We start from the raw sequence: 19,793 nt of genomic DNA, 5'->3' as shown, positions 1-19,793 counted from the left end.
TAAAAAGAAAAGTAAAGTCAGATAAAAGGTGATAATTGTAAGAAAAGGAAAAAATTATAGAAACTGTAAAAGTTATATAACGATGTTAACCACAAAAATAATACCAACATCAATAATATAAATAATAACTATAAATTAAAATAATATCAGTAATAATAACAGATTAATAATAATATTAGTAATAATATAAAAATAACATTAATATTAACAGATATTATAATAATATTAGTAAAAAAACAAATTAAATTGATATTATTAATAATAAAATATAAATGATAGTAGTAATTATTAGGAGTATATTTATATAATGATATAAAACAATAATAATAAGGAACAACACGTATTAGTATTTAACAAAATTTGACAATAATAATAGTAATAATAATAATAAAAGTTATTGTTACAAAAAATGTATAACATATATAAATATAAATATATATATATATATATATATATATATATATATATATATATATATATATATATATATATATATATATATATATATATATATATATATATAGGGAATCCAATACCAGTATATTAGGATACTGAAAACCGGGATTTCTGTCGATTTTGTCTGGTTTCAAATACCAGGAGGTTAATAATTATGGGTTGTTGTTTTTATTTTTTTTTGAAACAATCGTAAGTGCGTATACTTTAAAGTAATGTGTTAAACATTCTTGAGTTTTTGAGTTCTTGATTTTACTTTCTTAGTTATACGAGAAGGATCTAAAAATATAAAACGAGTTAACATTATTACAAATTACAAAATCTTTATATACCTATTTCTTTGATAGTTTTTTCAAAATAATTACCAAGAACAACTTTGATAAGATTAAAAAATTCACATTTTTAAGTTTAAACTTATTTAAATTCATTTCATTTAAATATTAAATGTTTATATCAGTCACATTATGTGACTGATTTAAACATTGTTAGGATAAAATATGTGACACATATTTACAAATTGAGATAATAATTTAGCCGAGTGAAATTAGTAGAGTGAAATTAAAAAGTTTGTTAAGCATTCGAAAGGTGGAGATAAATATTCTGTTTGGTTTTTCTTTCTCAAAGATGAAAAAGGGCATTGTGCAAAGTGTAAGAACAAAAATTATAAAAACAGCAGGTGGCTCAACAAGCGGCCTACACATTTAAAAACAAAGCATGATATAATATTACGAAAACAAGATGCTATTGAACCTCTTGGTGAATCTTGTTCAATATCTGCCTCCTCCAAAGTTTACTAAATATTTAAAAAAACTACAGAAGACTTGCTGGGAGCAATCTTATCTAGAATGACAGCACTTCATGGTCTTCCATCCAGAATTTTCATAACATCCGATGATCTTTGAAAATCATTAAAAGCATTAAGTTTAATTGATAAACTTCCAAAATCCACCACGACTATACAAAATATTGTCACTAGTTATAGCAAAATTATTTGACAGTTAGTAATTAAAGAAATATCAGAATATAAATCAAAAGGAAAAGGTTTTGGTATTACGTGAATCTTCTCTCGGAGTCAAAGTTTAGGAATTTAAGACTTCTCCGAATGAATGGAGGTTTACCTGCAGAAAAATGTGTCTTACTTTTAAGTGAAAAATTGAATCAGTATGGTTTGTCATTTGAAAAGAATATTGTTTGTTTAACAAAAGATGGTGCAGCAGTTATGCAAAAAGTAGGCAAAATAATACTGGTTGCTCAGCAGATGTGTTAGGTCCATGCAATTCAACTTGCAGTTGTAGATGTTCTATATAAAAAAGAAACAACTGAAGAAAGAACCTTTTGCTCGAATAAATCAATAGACCTGGACTCATATTCAGATGCCAAAGAGCACAAAAACTATGGTGCCTTTGAAAATATTTCAAATACATACGAAGAAGAATTAGTGATGAATTACGATATACAAGAACAAGATAAAGAAATAACACATAGTCAAATTGGTCCCCTTATAAAATAAGGTAAGGAAAATTCTGCAGATATTCAAACATTCACTATTAAATAATGAGGTACTACAGAATTATGTAAAGTTCGAATTTTGTAAAGAATACATTTTAATTGCAGATTCCAAAACTAGATGGAATAGCCTATTAGCAATGCTCAAACGTTTTTACAAATTAAAGTCATGCATTCAAAAATCAGATATAGGTTTAAAACTTAATATAAACTTTATAGAAACTGATTTTGAAACAGTTTCAGCTACTATCTCAGCACTTTTGACGGTAAAATTAGACTTTGTTGCAAGGATGCTAACTTAATTTCTGCGGATGCAGCATTGACATTTATGTTTGACAGGCTGTGAAATTAAGTCAGCATTGAGCATAGAATTTATGAGTGCTTTAAAACAATGTATTATTGCAAGAAGAATGCAGTTGTCTGATTTAATTTCTTATCTGCATAAAGGTCTAGAAGATGGTATTAGAAACTCAAACTTACTAAGTTTTAACTTCCCACATGCATCAAAAGCGAGCAATCTCAATTCACTTTTGGACATTGTAAATCAGAAGGGACTTTAGAATAAAAGCACTGCTGTTGAAGAACAGGAAATTCTTCACTTTAGCGAAGTTGAGATTGACAAAGGAAAAAGTTCTGAAAAATTAATGAAAAAAGACATGTACAAGGCTATTGGTAAAAAAATAAACTATAAGGTTGTCGGGAAACAACCACAACGCTCTGGTGATATATTCAAGTGTCTAAAAAAAGAAATAAGTCTCTTCAAAGATGAAGGTGTGCGAGGAAAATAACTCTAACAGGTTTATGATCTTCTTTTAACAATTCGGCCAACTAGCATTGAATCCGAAAGAGCATTTTCTGCTGCTGGTATTATTTTAAACAAGTCTGCAGAATGGACGACAAAACTCTGGATGCTCTTTGTTTTTTAAGAGGTTTCATGGAAAAACGGGTGATGCGGAAGTTATCAGACAAATCCTAATTTCATTATTTGAGCATAATAATTAGTTTTTGTGGTTTTAGGCATAGGCATAAACGTTCTATAAAATATAAACTTTATTATTTGAAACACAATTATTTAAAATGAGGTTAAATGCAGCTGAACGAGAATCTTTTCAAAGCGACTAAAAGTGTTGCGCAGATCAAATTTTCTAACAAATTTTTTTGGCGATTAGTTTAGATCATAAATTTTTTTTGGCAATGCTAATTTTGATTAGCATCAAAAAATAATTTTTAAGCAATAATGAAATTTCTATACCACTTTCTTATTTCTAATCAATCTTATTTCGTCGTTATTTTGTCAATTAATTTATTAAATTTCCAAAATTTTAATATCTTATCCTAATGAAATTTATTTATTAATAATTTAATTTATGGGTTAAAACGGAAATAAATCTATCCTCAACGGAGCCTTTAATTTTAAAGAGGAGTCAAAAAAATTGGTTATCTGTAAATATTGTTCGAAGGAATTTGCATATCACCGAAGTCCAACAAGGCTTCAGTATCATTTGAACAGTAAACATGTGTTCTTCGCAACTACTAGTAAAAATCAAAGCAAGATCGCAAATTGTAAGTTGTTTGTCAAAACAACTTACAATTGGCGACAGTATTAAATCACAAAATGGCGTAAATAAACAAATTTCTGCAGAAAAATCAAAGGAAATTACGGAAGCCATTGTTTGCTGGGTTGCCAGTAGCTGTCAACCACTCAACATTGTTACAGATCTAGGTTTGACGGATGTCATTCGAACAGCAATGTCCAAATACAGCTACAATCTTCCCTGTCAAAGCACAATTTAAAAAAAAATGCTAACACTCTATGAAAATGAGAAGAAAAAGAAAATAGACCTCGTAAACATGGACCAACACACCAATGACAATGTTTCAACCCACATCAGAAATATTGCCGATGAAATATTGCCAAAGAAAATATTTTTTCAAATAACCCCCATAGGTTATTTGAATAAATATTTTCTATTGCTACTGATAATGGTAGAAACATTGTAAAGGCTGCATCAAGTTTTCCCTTCAAACATCTTCCATGTTTCTGCACATACCGTTCAGCTAATTATAAAATATGCCATTGAGGAGACTGCAATTGATAAAACACTAGCTAAATGTCACAGAGTTGTTGGACATTTTAAACATAGTCCAGCAAATAATATGGAATTACATGAAAATCAGATTGACCTCGACTTGCCACAAAAAAATCTAATTCAGCATGTTGTTACAAGGTGGAATAGCATGTATGATATGCTAAGACGTATGTTGAAAAAAGCCATCACAGTAACACTTGATGAGCAAAATCATCGCTTACAGACTTTGACAGAAAGAGAGTGGGAAAAAATAGAAAAAAATTGCTTATGTTTTGCAACCATGCAAAGTGGCTTCAGAACTATTAGATGGTAACAAATACTTATCTAGTTTGATTTTTTTACCAATTATATACCACTTATCACATGAAATGGTTACTCAGGATGACGATCCTTGTTACATCGCGCTATTTAAAGAAAAGTTTGTAAATGAAATGGAGTGCAGATTTAATGATTTTTCGAATAATAGTTGGTTGCAAATCTCGTCAGCATCAGATTCAAGATTTAAAAATTTATCGTTTATAGCTTCAAATGAAAGATCAAATGTCTGGCAGAGATTATCAAAACCTCTTGAATCTGTTCCAGAGCTCAGACCAGTATCAATAGAACAAGAACCAAAAGAACTGAGCATTTTGTAGTAATAAATTTGATATTTTTTTTTTATTGAATTATTCTAATGACATAATAATGGATTCAAAATTGCATTTATTAAAATGATATTTTTTTATAGATAAAATTCTATAAGTGCTATAATATTTATTGAAATAGTTAGATAATGTCTATATGCTTTATTAATAGTAATATTTGAATAATTATTTTGCAACAGGCATCAGCAAAAAAGCTTAAAATGGCGTTTAATCTACCAGATCTGGATGAAGTTGATTCCCCAAGTGAAGATGAAGTGAGTTGATATCGAAAAAAACCCTGCGCCAAAATGGATTCAGATCCTTTTTAGTGGTGGAAGCTACATCAAGGTTCACATCTTCGATTAGCAAGAATTGCGAAGAAATATTTGGCAGTTCCAACGACTACAGCTCCATGCGAAAGACTGTTTTCAACCACTGGATTCATTGCAAACAAGCACAGATCATCATTGCTGCCAGACTCACTGAACATGTTATTGTGTTTAAAAGACTGGCTTTAAGAAATTTTTTATTTCAAGTTTTTCAAATATTTTATTTTTATTGGTTGTATTAAAAACAGTAGAAACTATAATTAGAACTCTTTCATGATGTTTTATTATTTGCATGTAAATAGATCAAATGATTTAAAAAACTTTTCCTGTTTGATTCTTTTATTAATTTAAATTATAGTGTTTGATTAATTGTGTGAATAATTATGACCAAAATATTTAATCATGCAATTAATTGCAATTAAAAAATTTAATTGCATGCAAGCCCTAATATATATATAAAATATATATATGATAGTGTTTAACAAATAGTAAATGTATCCATAAATTTATAATATATAAAATATTATTAATTTTTTCCTAGTCCCGGCTATAAACCCCTTCTAAATCTTAATGCAATATTGTAACTCAATAAGTTTATTAAGTTTAAATAAAATGAATTTGTTATGACACATAATATTTTAAAAGTAATTAACACGCTTTTAAAAGTGAAAAAAAAAAGTATAAAAAATGATATTTTAAAAGTAACTAAAATAATATATATATATATATATATATATATATATATATATATATATATATATATATATATATATATATATATATATATATATATATACATATATATATATATATATATATATATATATATATATGTGTATATATATATATATATATGTATATATATATATATGTATATATATATATATGTATATATATATATATATATATATATATATATATATATATATATATATGTATATATATATATATATGTATATATATATATATATATATATATATATATATATATATATATATATATGTGTATATATATATATATATATATATATATATATATATATATATATATATATATATATATATATATATATATACACATGGGTCATTCCATGCCAAACTGGACCAAGGTCCAACATGGACCCCCTCAGATTTTGATAAAACCTTTGAAAATTTTGGCATAAAATCTTTTGTGGTTCATGAGATATGGTCATTTGAAATTTCTGATTTTTCCAAAAATAAAAACTTGATTTGTTCATACTTTGTAGCAAAAACTCAGGAAGAACTCTTTCTGATGATCCAGCAATGGTGAAAGTTAAAGTTGAAGAAAAAAGTTAGATAAGTGATTTTTACTAATTTATATATATATATATATATATATATATATATATATATATATATATATATATATATATATATATATATATATATATATATATATATATATATATATATATATATATATATATATATATAGTAGTATATATTTGTCACAACAAAAGTAAAAATAATTGACAAAATAAAAATCATAGAATGTCAGATTATAGTTAGTTTTTGTGAAGCTCATATTGCAACTTTCACTAAGGATAGCTGCGAGCTGTAGTAACATTAGAGCTTATCGAGGTTCGCTTTAAAACTGTTGACAGTTGGAGAACCGATTACTCTATCCGGTAACATATTCCATGCATTGGCAATGCGATTGTTGAAAAAGTGGAAACGAGCTAAATTATTGCTGTACTTTTCACGGTGAATTCTTTCTCTGTGATTTGCTCTTGGTGGAATTGTGATGTTATTAATAATTTTATATTTTTGGATGAGGTCACCACGTTTACGACGTTCAACAAGAGAAGATAAGCCAAGTTGTAAACATCTGGACTTGTAGTCTAACTTTTTTAGTTTGTCTGGTATTTTTGTGGCTCTGCGCTGTATTGATTCAATAGTTTGTTCATCCTTCGCCATATGAGGGTTCCAAGCTAGAATTGCAAACTCAAGTGAAGGACGGATGTAGGTGGAGTAGAGTTGTTTCCATAAAGAAGCATCACGAGATTGGAAAGTGTGTTTTAGGATGCCTAGCATTTGATTTGCTTTACATGAGGCAATGATGGATTGGGTTCCTGCTTTAAGATCATTGGTAATTGGCAATTCAAATGAATTCCCAAGTCACGCTCAGAGGTAGTTGCTTCCAATGTAGTTCGAGTCGTTATTGAACAAGGGCCTAATTCCTCCATTGAGTACTTGAAAGGTGTTAATTTTTTTTTTTTTTTTTATGTATATATATATATATGTATATATGAAGTGATATGAAGTAAATATATATATATATATATATATATATATATATATATATATATATATATATATATATATATATATATATATATACAGTGCTGGATTAACCAATAGGCCAGAGAAGACCATGGCCTGAGCCCCAAGATCCCCCAAAATTTAATATTAAGACAAGTTGACATTGTAAATTAATCAATAATGCAAATAAATTTTATTATTGTTCTTTACTTCATATCACTTCATAATTGGATTGAAACATACTTGAAATAGTTTAATTCTGTTTAATAGATATTGTATTTGTGTATATATATATATATATATATATATATATATATATATATATATATATATATATATATATATATAATATATATATATATATATATATATATATATATCACTCTCGATATTTGACCATGGGAATAATATTTTGTTGCGAAAAGCTGGGCAGATTTTTTAGTCGTTTTAAGAACATTTCAAAAAACACAAAAAAAGTGCAAAAAAGATTAACTGGACCAATGAGAAACAACTACGTAAAAAAATAAACAAGAAAAAGAAAATAACTTTTAACGCAAAAAAACTTAAAGCAAAATAAATTACATTTGGAACAAATGTTTTTGAAACATTGTTCTTTTATAATTTTTTTTATAAAATTAAGCGACATTTTTTATATAAAGTAACATCTTACGATTGCTTAATAAGGAAACAAATGTTCTTTTATTTATTAAAGAGTTTAATATAATTTTTATTTATATACTCGTGTCTTATTTCCAGTGCTGGATTAAGGAGGGTTGGGATTAAAGGGGGCCACAGTCGCGGGTCCCAGAATGTTACGGGCCCCGATATAGTCAAAAGACTTTTTTAACTTCAAAGGTTTGTAAAAAGTATACCAAAAGTACAATTCAATATTAGTTATATTTTATTGATAAAACATGTTTCCTTAATAAAATAATATTTCAAAATCAATATACACACATTTTAACAATTACACTTTTTGATTACGAGTCATAAAAAAATATTAATATTTTATCATTCCTCCTTTTAATGAAATGACTTTAGCTATTCGGTCTGGCATTCTTTTAATACAGTTTATTGCTGCTGTCTTAGTTTTTTCATTGTGGTGCTAATGATAGAGTAATTTTTCAATCAAATCCCTTTTGTTTGTTGAAACCTCGGAAGAGATTTCCTTTTTGAGAATGTTTCACAAATTCTCATTCGGATTCAGGTCAGGAGAGTTCCCTGGCCAATCTAAAACAGGGATATTTTTTGTTTTAAGAAAGTTTGTGATCCTGTTAGCTTTATGGCGTGGAGCACTATTATGCATAAACGTAAAAGTATTGTTGTTTGGAAACCATTCTTGTATTTGGGGATAAGTTGGCTCTCCATAACCTCTTGATACTGTATTTGGTTCATCATCCCATTGACAATATAAAGCCTTCCTGTGCCAAACCACTGATAACTAACCACACCATAACTTTAGTTGGATGTTTAACAGTTTGTTCAATGGATTCTGGGTGATATTTTTTGTTTGTTCTTCTTCGGACGAAGGTGGTTTTGTCCAACAAGATCTCAAAAGTTGATTCGTCTGTAAAACACACCTGAAAAAATCATCATAGTGTGGTTGTAATTAAGTTTATGTCAGCATTTAAACACTTTTTCAACAATATTTCATTTAAAATTGATAAACTTACACGTTCCTAATCTCCCATAGTCATATACTTATGATTTTTTACCCGTTGCAATCTCTTTTTTATCATTGCTGGAGTTAGCCTTGGTTTATTAGCCGGTTTGTGTGATTTTAAACCAACTTCAGCCAGCAGTCTCCTCATTGTGCGCTCCAAAATGTGTATTCCAGATTCTTGAACAAGTTTTGACAGTAAGAGGGATGATTTTTTTCTATTTTCCAGACAAATATCTCTTATAATTCTGTCCGTCCTAGGAGTGGTTTTACGTTTTGACCCACTCCATACTTTCCTTTTTGGAGAAAGAGTTCTAATAATTGGTTTTAATAATTATTTTTTAAGACAATAATTGAGAGGAATCTTAGCTCGGGTTGATACTTTCTTAACAACCTTGTGTTAACAATATAATATAACTGTAACAAAACTTTTTGAATTCTACAAATCAATAATTCGAGATAAACCGGTAATATAATAACAAAAAGCCGTAATAAATCACAACACTTTTTACAAGAGTAATGTCGTTTTCTATTTTGTGTTTGATTTTATTGACAAATGGTTGCGAAACTTTACACATTTTAGCAATTTTTAGTTGTGAATACTCTAAATGTTGTAAAAGTGATTTTACTTCTGAAATTTTGCTTGGACTTATGTCCTTACCAGTACCCATGTTTATTTTTTATTGAAATTTTCAATTACAACCTATTACACTAAAAATGTTAATAAAATGATACTATATATTAATTCTTGCTTTTTATAGTAATTTTATAAAATGTATTAAAAATGATAAAACACATTTATTACTCAAAAAAAACTGTTATAATATTAAAAAAATGTATGTGACAAATCAACCAAGCTTTTTTTATAAAATTGACAAAAATTCACATTGCTGACTTAAAACACACCTAACTTCACATTGGTCATGATTATAAAGAAATTTTCTTTTATATTTTACTCAATAGATGTCAGTATTGTATAATAAGTTAGTAATAATAATATACTCACCTTAAAATTACTTTAAAATAACTTTGAAAACAAAATATGTGGGAAAACTGAGGTGATCACAATAACGGGTGATGCGGAAGTTATCGGACAAAATAAAAACGTCAATACTTATTTATAAATAAAAAAACAAACTACTATTATATATTTTTTAAATAAAGCATTTATCTTTTAATAAAAATATATTATTTTTTATATGAAAAAACACCACCATCTGCAATTGATCTCAATTTTGCTCTGACGCCTTTCATATGCGACTGTAAAAAGTTTAAATCAATTTCTTGTAGTTTTAGTTTAATGCGATCAATCAAAACTTGCTCTGTTGAAGCTTGCCAATCTCCCTCGTAAACCTTCTGTGCCAAATGTGCCCAAAAATTTTCAATTGGTCGTGCTTGAGGCACATTTGGGGGATTGGATTCTTTATCAACGTAATAGACATATTGGTCCATCCAATTTAGAGAATCTTTAGAATAATGAGAACTTGCTAAATCTGGCCAAATTAAATAGTTAAAGTCTCCATGATACTTGTGAATAAATGGAAGTTTTTCTAAACATTCATTAATATAGATTGATGAATTGATTGCTACAGCCTTGGACGTGCGAAACAATGGCTCGGACATACCACGGTCAGATATGGCTATCCACATTAAAAATTTTTTTGGATATTCCTATAAAACAAACACTTTCTGGGCATGTCTTTTTGTTGTTTTTGAAGTATTCAGAATTTCCAGGCATGTTGTCCCCTGCAAAACAAAAGTATTTTTCGTCATCGATGACTAGAAGCAATTTTGTGTTATGACACAAGTTGTTATGAGACGAGTTGGTTAACTAGTTTCCTGCTTCTTTTCTTTGCCTTTATTTGTTGTTCTATTGTGTATTTTGGAGTCTTTTCACATTTTCTATGTTTAATATTCATTTTTTTTAACTGACGACCAATTGTCGATTGATTTACACTGAATTTAATACCTATTTTTTATATTAGGTTTTTTTTTTATATTAGGTTTATATATATATATATATAATATTTATATGTTATATATATTATATATATATATATATATATAAATATATATATATTTTATAATTGCTCTGTTCTTTTAAGAACATTGAGCACTTTATTTTGAAGGATACATTTTAAAGTGGCATATATATATGTATGTATATATATGTATATGTATATCTATATGTAAATGTAAATGTAAATGTAAATGTATATATATATATATATATATATATATATATACATATATACATATATATATATATATATATATATATATATATATATATATATATATATATATATATATATATATATATATATATATAAATGTAAATGTATATATATATATATATACATATATACATATATATATATATATATATATATATATATATATATATATATATATATATATATATATATATATATATATATATATATATATATATATATACATTTACATTTACATTTACATATAGATATACATATACATATATATACATACATATATATATGCCACTTTAAAATGTATGTATATATATATATATATGTGTATATATATATATATATATATATATATATATATATATATATATATAAATATATATATATACACATATATATATATATATATATATATATATATATATATATATATATATATATATATATATATAATAAAGCGATTAGAGAAACAATTTGATAATCTCAAAAACTTGTCCAGATGCACCATATTAACCATATTGGGCACTTTATTTTGAAGAATACATTTTAAAGTTGTTTATATATATATATATATGTATATATATGTATATTTATATGTATATGTATATGTATATGTATATATATATATATATATATATATATATATATATATATATATATATATATATATATATATATATATGTGTATATATAATAAAGCGGTTAGAGAAACAATTTGATAATCTCAAAGCCTTGTCCAAATGCACCATTATAACCAAGGTTTTGAAGAAGATCAGCATGCCAAACTTGTTGAACAGTATGTCAAAAACTTTAGTTATGTCAATTGCAACAGCCCTACCCGTACTGCCTCCATCAATAAAATCATTCAGTCACAGCAGTTAGCAAGTCAGGCATAGAGTGAAAAAGATTGAAAACCATATTGATTGTCTGACAATTAGTTATTTGACTTGAATTTGAGTTATTTGAAAGATGAGATGTGAGAAATTTATTGATCAAAGACTAAAAGACCTTCCTAATAGCAGAAAGAAGATTTATTGGATGGTAAAGCAAGCAGGAAAACAAGACTCTGTTATGCGCTTATTAATGTTGTCTAGACCACAAGCTGTAAAAATATTTAATTGAGATATGACTTTATCAGCAGAAGTTGGATTGATTTGAAATATAACAATGGGTTAACTTGTTTAATTGAAATGAAAAGAAGAAAATAACCATAGACTATAGTTCTGCATTATCCTTGGGAAAGGTAATAAAATCAGTCCCGTTAATGAGAGAGGCTGTTGAATATTTTCCAAAAGTCTGTAGAGCCAAACTCCTGAGTTAAAATATGAGATTTAGTGAACTGAAAATAATGGAGCTTAGCATCAGACATTAATTTTTTGCAATAATAAAGAGCTGTTTGATTTCAAGAAAGTTGTCCTTTTGAAAAAGATCACGATTAGATAAAGCAGCTGCACATGAAGCTAAAAACCATGTAGTAGAATGAGGCTTGACTTGAAACCAATGAGAAGGAATAAAAGTTTCCATTCCTGCCTGAATCCAAGAGGTTATGTAATAGGCGCATTTATCAGCTGAAAGATATCAGCCTAACGACCATCACAAAGAAAATCATGAAAAGAATCTTATTCAGCTTTAGGGTAGTAGCAATGGCAGACTAAAAAGGCTATCACACTCGATACCTGACCATTAGGGTGGAGTGAATTTTAGTTTTTTTTACAATTCATTTAGCCTTGGTGTGCAAAAGTTGTCTATTCATTTCAGAAAAACTCTGGAAAAATATCAATGCTCTAGGAAATTTTCTTGAGGTGCCTCCAGACCTTTAAAATTTTAATGGGTCCCTAATATTATATAAAAAAAAGTTTTTCAAAAGTATGTCATGTTGGGTCTCAAAAGAAGCAAAATTTTATAAAAGTTTCAAAAATAACAATTATTTTATAAAAAAATTATTATTTTAGAATTTTTTTTTAAATATTATCAAAAAAATAAACTTTTTTCATTTTTAGTTAAAAAGGTCATTTTTTCTGCAATAAACTATAAAATAACAAATTTTTTAAAAAAATAATTGTTATTTTTGAAATTTTTATAAAATTTTGCTTCTTTTGAGACCCAGCATGACATACTTTTGAAAAACTTTTTTTTATATATTATTAGGGTCCCATTAAAATTTTAAAGGTCTGGAGGCACCTCAAGAAAATTTAAAAGGCTAAATGAATTGTAAAAAAAATAAAATTCACTCCACCCTACTGACCATGCATATAATTTTTTTTGAAAGCTTGTCCATTTTTTTTAATGATTTAAAGATGCAATCAAAAAACATGTCAAAACAAAGAAAATTATAAACAAGCCTAACTATAAAAAATAAATGGAGAAATTATAAAAATTTAAAAGTTGAAAATCTTAAAACTAAAAGAAAACTATTAGGGTAAACCAACCCAAAAATTAGAAAATTTAGACGCTCTAATAAAAATAAAAATCACTACCCACCCAATTATTAATTCCCCCCTCCCCAGTTAGAAATTAATATACAATAGCGTTAATTTGGCACTTCAGAAAATTTTGATCGGTACATATTTTTGAGAGTATATGGAATAAGCAACCATCAGGGAGGGTGAGTATTTAAAGTTTTTGGTTATAATGTATTTAAGTGAGAATTTTTTCTCAAAAATAAAGTTTGCTTGTTTTTTTAATTTATATTTATTAATTGCGTATTTAAAATGCCAAAATTCTACAAATCTAAATATTAAAAAAATTAGATTGTAAATTGTTTTACATAAATATTGAATTTTTGTTCCAGAAACTAATGTCATGTCTAAGCATGCAAATCATTTTCATCATTTTCGAGCCCCCTTTCTCCTTGTAATCAGGTCTAATCATTAGTAGACCCCTCATTCCAATTTATCAATTATCAGTTATAACTTCAATACTTTTATTTAGATACAAATAGAGATAGAAATAGTTTTTTCAGTAGTCTTTATTTTATGAAAACGGCCTAGAAAGTTTATTGTTTTATTTCAAAACAATGCTTAACAAGGACCTTTTTTAACAATGTTTTGTTTTAATTAAAGATTTTAGGCAACTATATAAATAAAACTGGGCCTATTAGTTATCTATTAGAATTTGTAACTTTATTTAAGTTATGAAATTTTAGCCTCAAATTGTCCAATACACTAGCGCTGACCCTGCTTATAATGTCAATCCATTTCAGCAAGAAAAGAAAAAAAATTTTTCATATTTAAAACATAGTATAAAATTATTTAAATGTATCCATCTTTTGTTGATCAAATCAATCAATATTGAGACATAAAGTATCTGTTCATTTAGGCATTAATGTGTTTTAACAATTTGTGACTATGAAAACAGCAGTTTTAAATAGGTATTTTGTAGTGAAATTTTTATTCACTTTCTGCATGACACACTGGCTCTTCATTAATCTCAAAGTGAACATCTACCTGGGAATTACCATCTTTTAAAGGTTGGAAGAGTTTTTAAATTTGAATAGTATTATCATTGTAGCCAAAATCATTGACATATAGATTATCCTTGCAAGAACCAATTTGGCATTGATGTCTAAAATAATTTTCAAGTGAATCTTTACAAAATCTTTCTGTTATTACATTCTGTTATTACAAGACACACCATGAAAAGCTAAAAATTTTATTAACTCAAAAGTAGAATTAACACACTTTTAATTCTTTTGTAGGTTTGCCATGTCATAAAAACATTTTGCTTCTATCATTAAGAGTAAATGTACCTCAAAAATTCTGATTTAATCCAGTTGAAACAATAATCAACAGAAGAAAAAAATAAGAATGCTTTTGACTTTTAAATTGATTTCATAGGAATCTAATACTCACAATATTAAAAAAAATGTCATTGAACAAAAGTTAGCTGTTGGAAATCTTAAGATTCATAGTTAAGAAGGACTTTACTAACAGTAGTGCTAAGAACTTAAGCTGCCAATTTGATGTTCATAATAGAATAAAATAATAATTTAATGTGGTAATATAGTAAATTTGGAAGTAGATGTACACCCCATAGTTATTCTTCTTTAAAAGTGTTTGCTATATGGGTCCATAGAATGTCCTATCATAAGCAAGGTTTTTTAATCTTTAATTAATCTTAATTAAAGAATAAACACTTAATCTCTCATCTTGAATCTAATAACTTACTTTTTGATCATCAATATGGACTGATAGATTTTATCGTGCATTAGATAGAGATGAAAAGGTAAGATGATCGCTAATGTAAATTAAAAAGAGTATGGGGCCCTTGGCCCCATACTCTTTTTAATTTACATTAGCGATCTTCCAGATATTCACACATCTAAGGTGGCATTGTTCGAATAAAATATATTAGGCAAGATTTTTTCATATATATATATATATATATATATATATATATATATATATATATATATATATATATATATATATGTATATGTGTGTGTGTATATATATATATATGTGTGTATATATATATATATATATATATATATATATATATATATATATATATATATATATATATATATATTTATATATATATATGAAAAAATAACAATATAAAAAAACATATAAGTATAAAAAACTTACTAATTAAACTGTTGATTAACACATATATAAGTCACCAATAGTTTCTTTAAAAAGATGTGCTGTTTTTTCATATAGGGGACAAGGAAGCTGTTGAATAATTGATTTGCTTACTTTAATAAAGTAATCAGAATTTTGTGGCTCTTTGAAGGATATGATTCTTGGGTTCAAAGCATATAGTATTTTATATTCCAATTATATTTATCCATATTTACAACTTGGCCTACATAATGATATAGTGCCTTTTTTCTTCGAACCTTACAGCAACATAAGAACCCTCTTCTAATCAATATTCAAAGGTTGGAACCATTCCAGGATCATCTATACGTTTAGAGCAATTGTTACACAATAAATGAAGGCCAGTTAAGTAAAAACTTTGTAAATCTGTGACTGACAAAGTTGGCTGTTGTGCTGACAAGTTTTTATTTGTATGCTTTTGTAGAAAATGCAATATTTCCTGTTATGTTAAAAATGTTGTCAAAAGTCTTTTTAATAAGGTTAGCACCCATATCACCTATAATGTTAATCTCAAGTAAGGATACTACAAGATAGGCAGGTATACTGTCTTGTTCTATACAAAGAATTAGTTCTTTTGCATCTTTTTTTTTCTTTGCTTATAATAGTTATAAGTAAGAAATGTAGAATAAGTATTTCTTGTTTCTGATTTTAGCAATTTTTCTTTAATTGCAATTAATTGATTCAAGTGCTAAAAATAAAATAAATTAATTTAGAAATTAAATTATAATTTAAACCTGATATTTGTCAAATCTATTAATGAATATCAAATTAAACTCTGAAAATCAATAACCTGCTTTATTGTTACTTTTTCCTTCTAGAAGAATTACACCATTAAGTCTTATAACTTAATTCATCATTAAGTCATGTAATACTAACTGATTTTGTTTAATGAGTCTTTTTTTTACTGAAATGCTGTATTCAGTATTTGAAGTTGGAAAGGTAGAATTTTTTGTTTGGTTGCTTATATTTGAGAGGGCAGTGTAAACAAAAAAAGAAATTATGTTTTTAATTGTTTAAATAATAATTGTAAGTATAATATATAATGTAAATAATATTTTTTGTTTTTTAAAAAATTGCTTTTCAATATTCTTTATTAAAAACTGTTTTAATTAATAGTATAAAAACAATCAAAAAAGATCAAAGTTTTAAAGTTTCTTATAACATACATAGTTTTAAGTGTAATTTTAAAATTTCTTGTGAGTGATGGTTATGTTGTTGTGAGTGATGGTTATGTTGTTGTGAGTGTTGGTTATGTTGTTATGAGTTATGGTTATTTTAAAATTACACTTTTAGTTTAGTAAACAATTTTTGTTTTTTGAGTTTGTTTTAGTTTATTTTTTTTTTGTTGTAAAGTTCTTTGATTTTTTATGTTTAGTGTTTTTAATTTTTTCTTTTGTTAAGATTACTTTCCCTTTTTTTGCTAAGTTTCTATTTTAACTTTTTTTGCAGTTGTCAATTTAATTATTTTAGCACGTTTTGAAATATTCTTAAAAATTTTAAAACCTCCACGTAATCGAACACCTTTCTCAAACAAGTCTGCTACACTTAATCAAAAAGCTTTTCTCAAGACTGAAGTATATTGTCTTTAGCAAATAGCTTTTTTCAAGACTGAAGTAACTTTAGAGATTATAAGAAAGATTATTAATATAGTTACAACAAGGGTCAAAAGGAATTGAGGAACAACACAGGATCAAGGATAGAACATTTTAACACCCCAAAAGTTATTGGTAATGAAGGAGAGTATTGTCCATTAAAGAGAACTTTAATACTATAATTAGAATTTATTAATAATTAAATAATGTTAAAAAAACTGAAAATTAAAAAACTTTTTCTGATACACCATATGAAGTAAGCTTATGACAAAGACCAGCATGCCAGACTTTATCTAAAACCTTTAATGTATAAAAAGCAACAGTTGTTGCCCCACCGCTTCCATAATGCATGATATCCATAATTTCCTAATGCACAATAGAACTTTTCTGTTATTGTTTTGGTTAACAAATCAGCAGAAGAACAAGAGGATTATCAGAGAGTAAGTTGTTAAGCTCAAGATATTGGAAGTTTTTTCATAAAAAAATTTAAAAACTTTGCTAATGGCAGTAAGAAGACTGGTTGGACAATACTTAGTGTGGGTCTGGGCTTTTTAAAGATTGGAATCACAGATGTTATTTTCCAGCATAAATGAAAACTTTTAAACAGTTAAACATTTGTTGTGAGTTATGAAAAGAGTTCTAGTTCTTTTGCAAGAATGTGAATAGAATGTTATTTGAACCATAATTTGTAAAAGAAGTCAATTGGAAAATAACTTTAGCAACAGAAGCAGGAGAGGTTTGGATGTGGAACAATAGGTTTATCTTGTTCTTTGAGGTTATAGGAATAATGTGGCCTTTAGATTCAAGAGATGAGTTAGAGGAAATATTTTTTTTATGAACTGTTTGACTTTACTAATAAATAAAATTTTAAAAAAGCCACTAGAACCTAACTTCCGAGATAATGATCAAAGATTAGCCAAGCATAATGGTCCTTACCATCAGACAGTACCTTTTTGCAACAATATCTTGTAATTGTAATTTCTAGAGAGTTGTACCTGTGGGAAAGATGAATAAAATGATTATGAACATAGCAGCTACACAAGAAGAAGATAACTATTGATAGAGTGAGGCTTGAAAAGAAGAAGAGAACCATCTGATAGGTTTAGGCTTGATAAAAAAAAGATAATCATTGGATAGAGTGACACCTGACCTAAAACTGGCTAGAAGTTGAATCCAGGAGATTATACTGCCCTGCCAATTAAGAACGTCTAAAGTGCAAAAATTGAACTTTTTTAGTTTGATGCTGAATATGATTCATTAAAAAATTGTACACTTTCAAAAAAATCAAGGAAGACTTTTATAAAGGATAATTGGTTGTAAAGTGAAAACAAACATTATAGTATATTAGCACATTGGCCGAATATTAAAACGTTTTAGGTTTAAAATATCTTTATAAAATCTTTCTGCGGTTAGTGTGTTCTTCATTGGCAGGACAGTATAAATAAAGCAGAAAGACAAAAAACATCAGTTTATAAGAAAAAAGCAACGAAGTTCCTATCAATTTTAAGGTAGTAGTAGGAATGATGATGTATGATAGTAATGATAGGATAAATCTGATGTAGATTAACTATGAGATTTTAGTTTCAGTGATTGTAGCATGATCTGAACAATGAATTGGTTTATGAACCATTGCTTTGTTTATGGCTTCCTGGGTATTTAAACGGCTGAAAACTTAGTGGAGTTGGTTAAGATTTTCATAAAAGATATCAAAATATGATGGAGAATGTCACTTAGTCAAGACACTTAATGCTTATCTTAATAAATTCAAGGAGAACATGAGAGCTCAGAGTAGCAAGGTTTTCATCAAGATATATTTGAATTTTATTTCATCACCAAGTATAACAACAGTATAATGAAAACATAATTTGCGATATACGCTTGCAAAAACTGTGTTATGTAGCCACATAGTTATAAAAGTCTTTTAAAGTGTGAAAAATTTAATCATCTCTGGTTTAGCCCTTGCTCATTTGAGAATTTACAGAGTTTTATAGCTTGTGGTTCTTTTATTCACATAGAAATGTAATTTTAAATAAGAAAAAAACATTCTTTATTTAACTTTTTCTTTTATTTGTTTTATCTTTTTTATATTTTATTTATTTTAAAATATGTATTAATTTACAACAGTGACAGTAACTGATAAAAATCTAAAAATGACATCACTTACCTTGCAACATATTTACTCAAAGGTAATAAGGTAATAAATATGATATCGAAAATTTAGATTTGTTTTTGGAATGTAATACCTGCAAAACTTCTCAAAGGGAACTTTACTGCACCAAATGTCGATCTGTCATTGTTAAATGCTCTGTGTGCCGATTGTGTGTCAAAGGTATTTTTAATGTTTTTATAATAGTGTATTTATAATGGTGATATTAGTTTTATTTATTGTTAGATTATATGTTTTTATGGATTAAATAAAAAC

At 26.7% G+C, this 19,793-nt stretch overlaps 1 protein-coding gene across 3 annotated transcripts in view; it reads left to right on the top strand.

Annotated features, from left to right (window-relative positions):
* LOC101239697 (GATOR2 complex protein WDR59) overlaps nt 1-19,793 on the top strand; it is a 214,285-nt gene that overhangs the window by 180,071 nt on the left and 14,421 nt on the right. For all 3 annotated transcript variants that reach the window (XM_065819078.1, XM_065819080.1, XM_065819079.1), the window contains one exon: nt 19,593-19,700. In XM_065819078.1, coding sequence (XP_065675150.1) covers nt 19,593-19,700 — 108 coding nt within the window. The remainder of the gene's footprint in view (nt 1-19,592; nt 19,701-19,793) is intronic.

Source organism: Hydra vulgaris, chromosome 15 (assembly GCF_038396675.1).
Source record: "Hydra vulgaris chromosome 15, alternate assembly HydraT2T_AEP".
Lineage (NCBI taxonomy): Eukaryota > Metazoa > Cnidaria > Hydrozoa > Anthoathecata > Hydridae > Hydra > Hydra vulgaris.
This window is presented reverse-complemented; position numbering and strand designations above follow the sequence as displayed.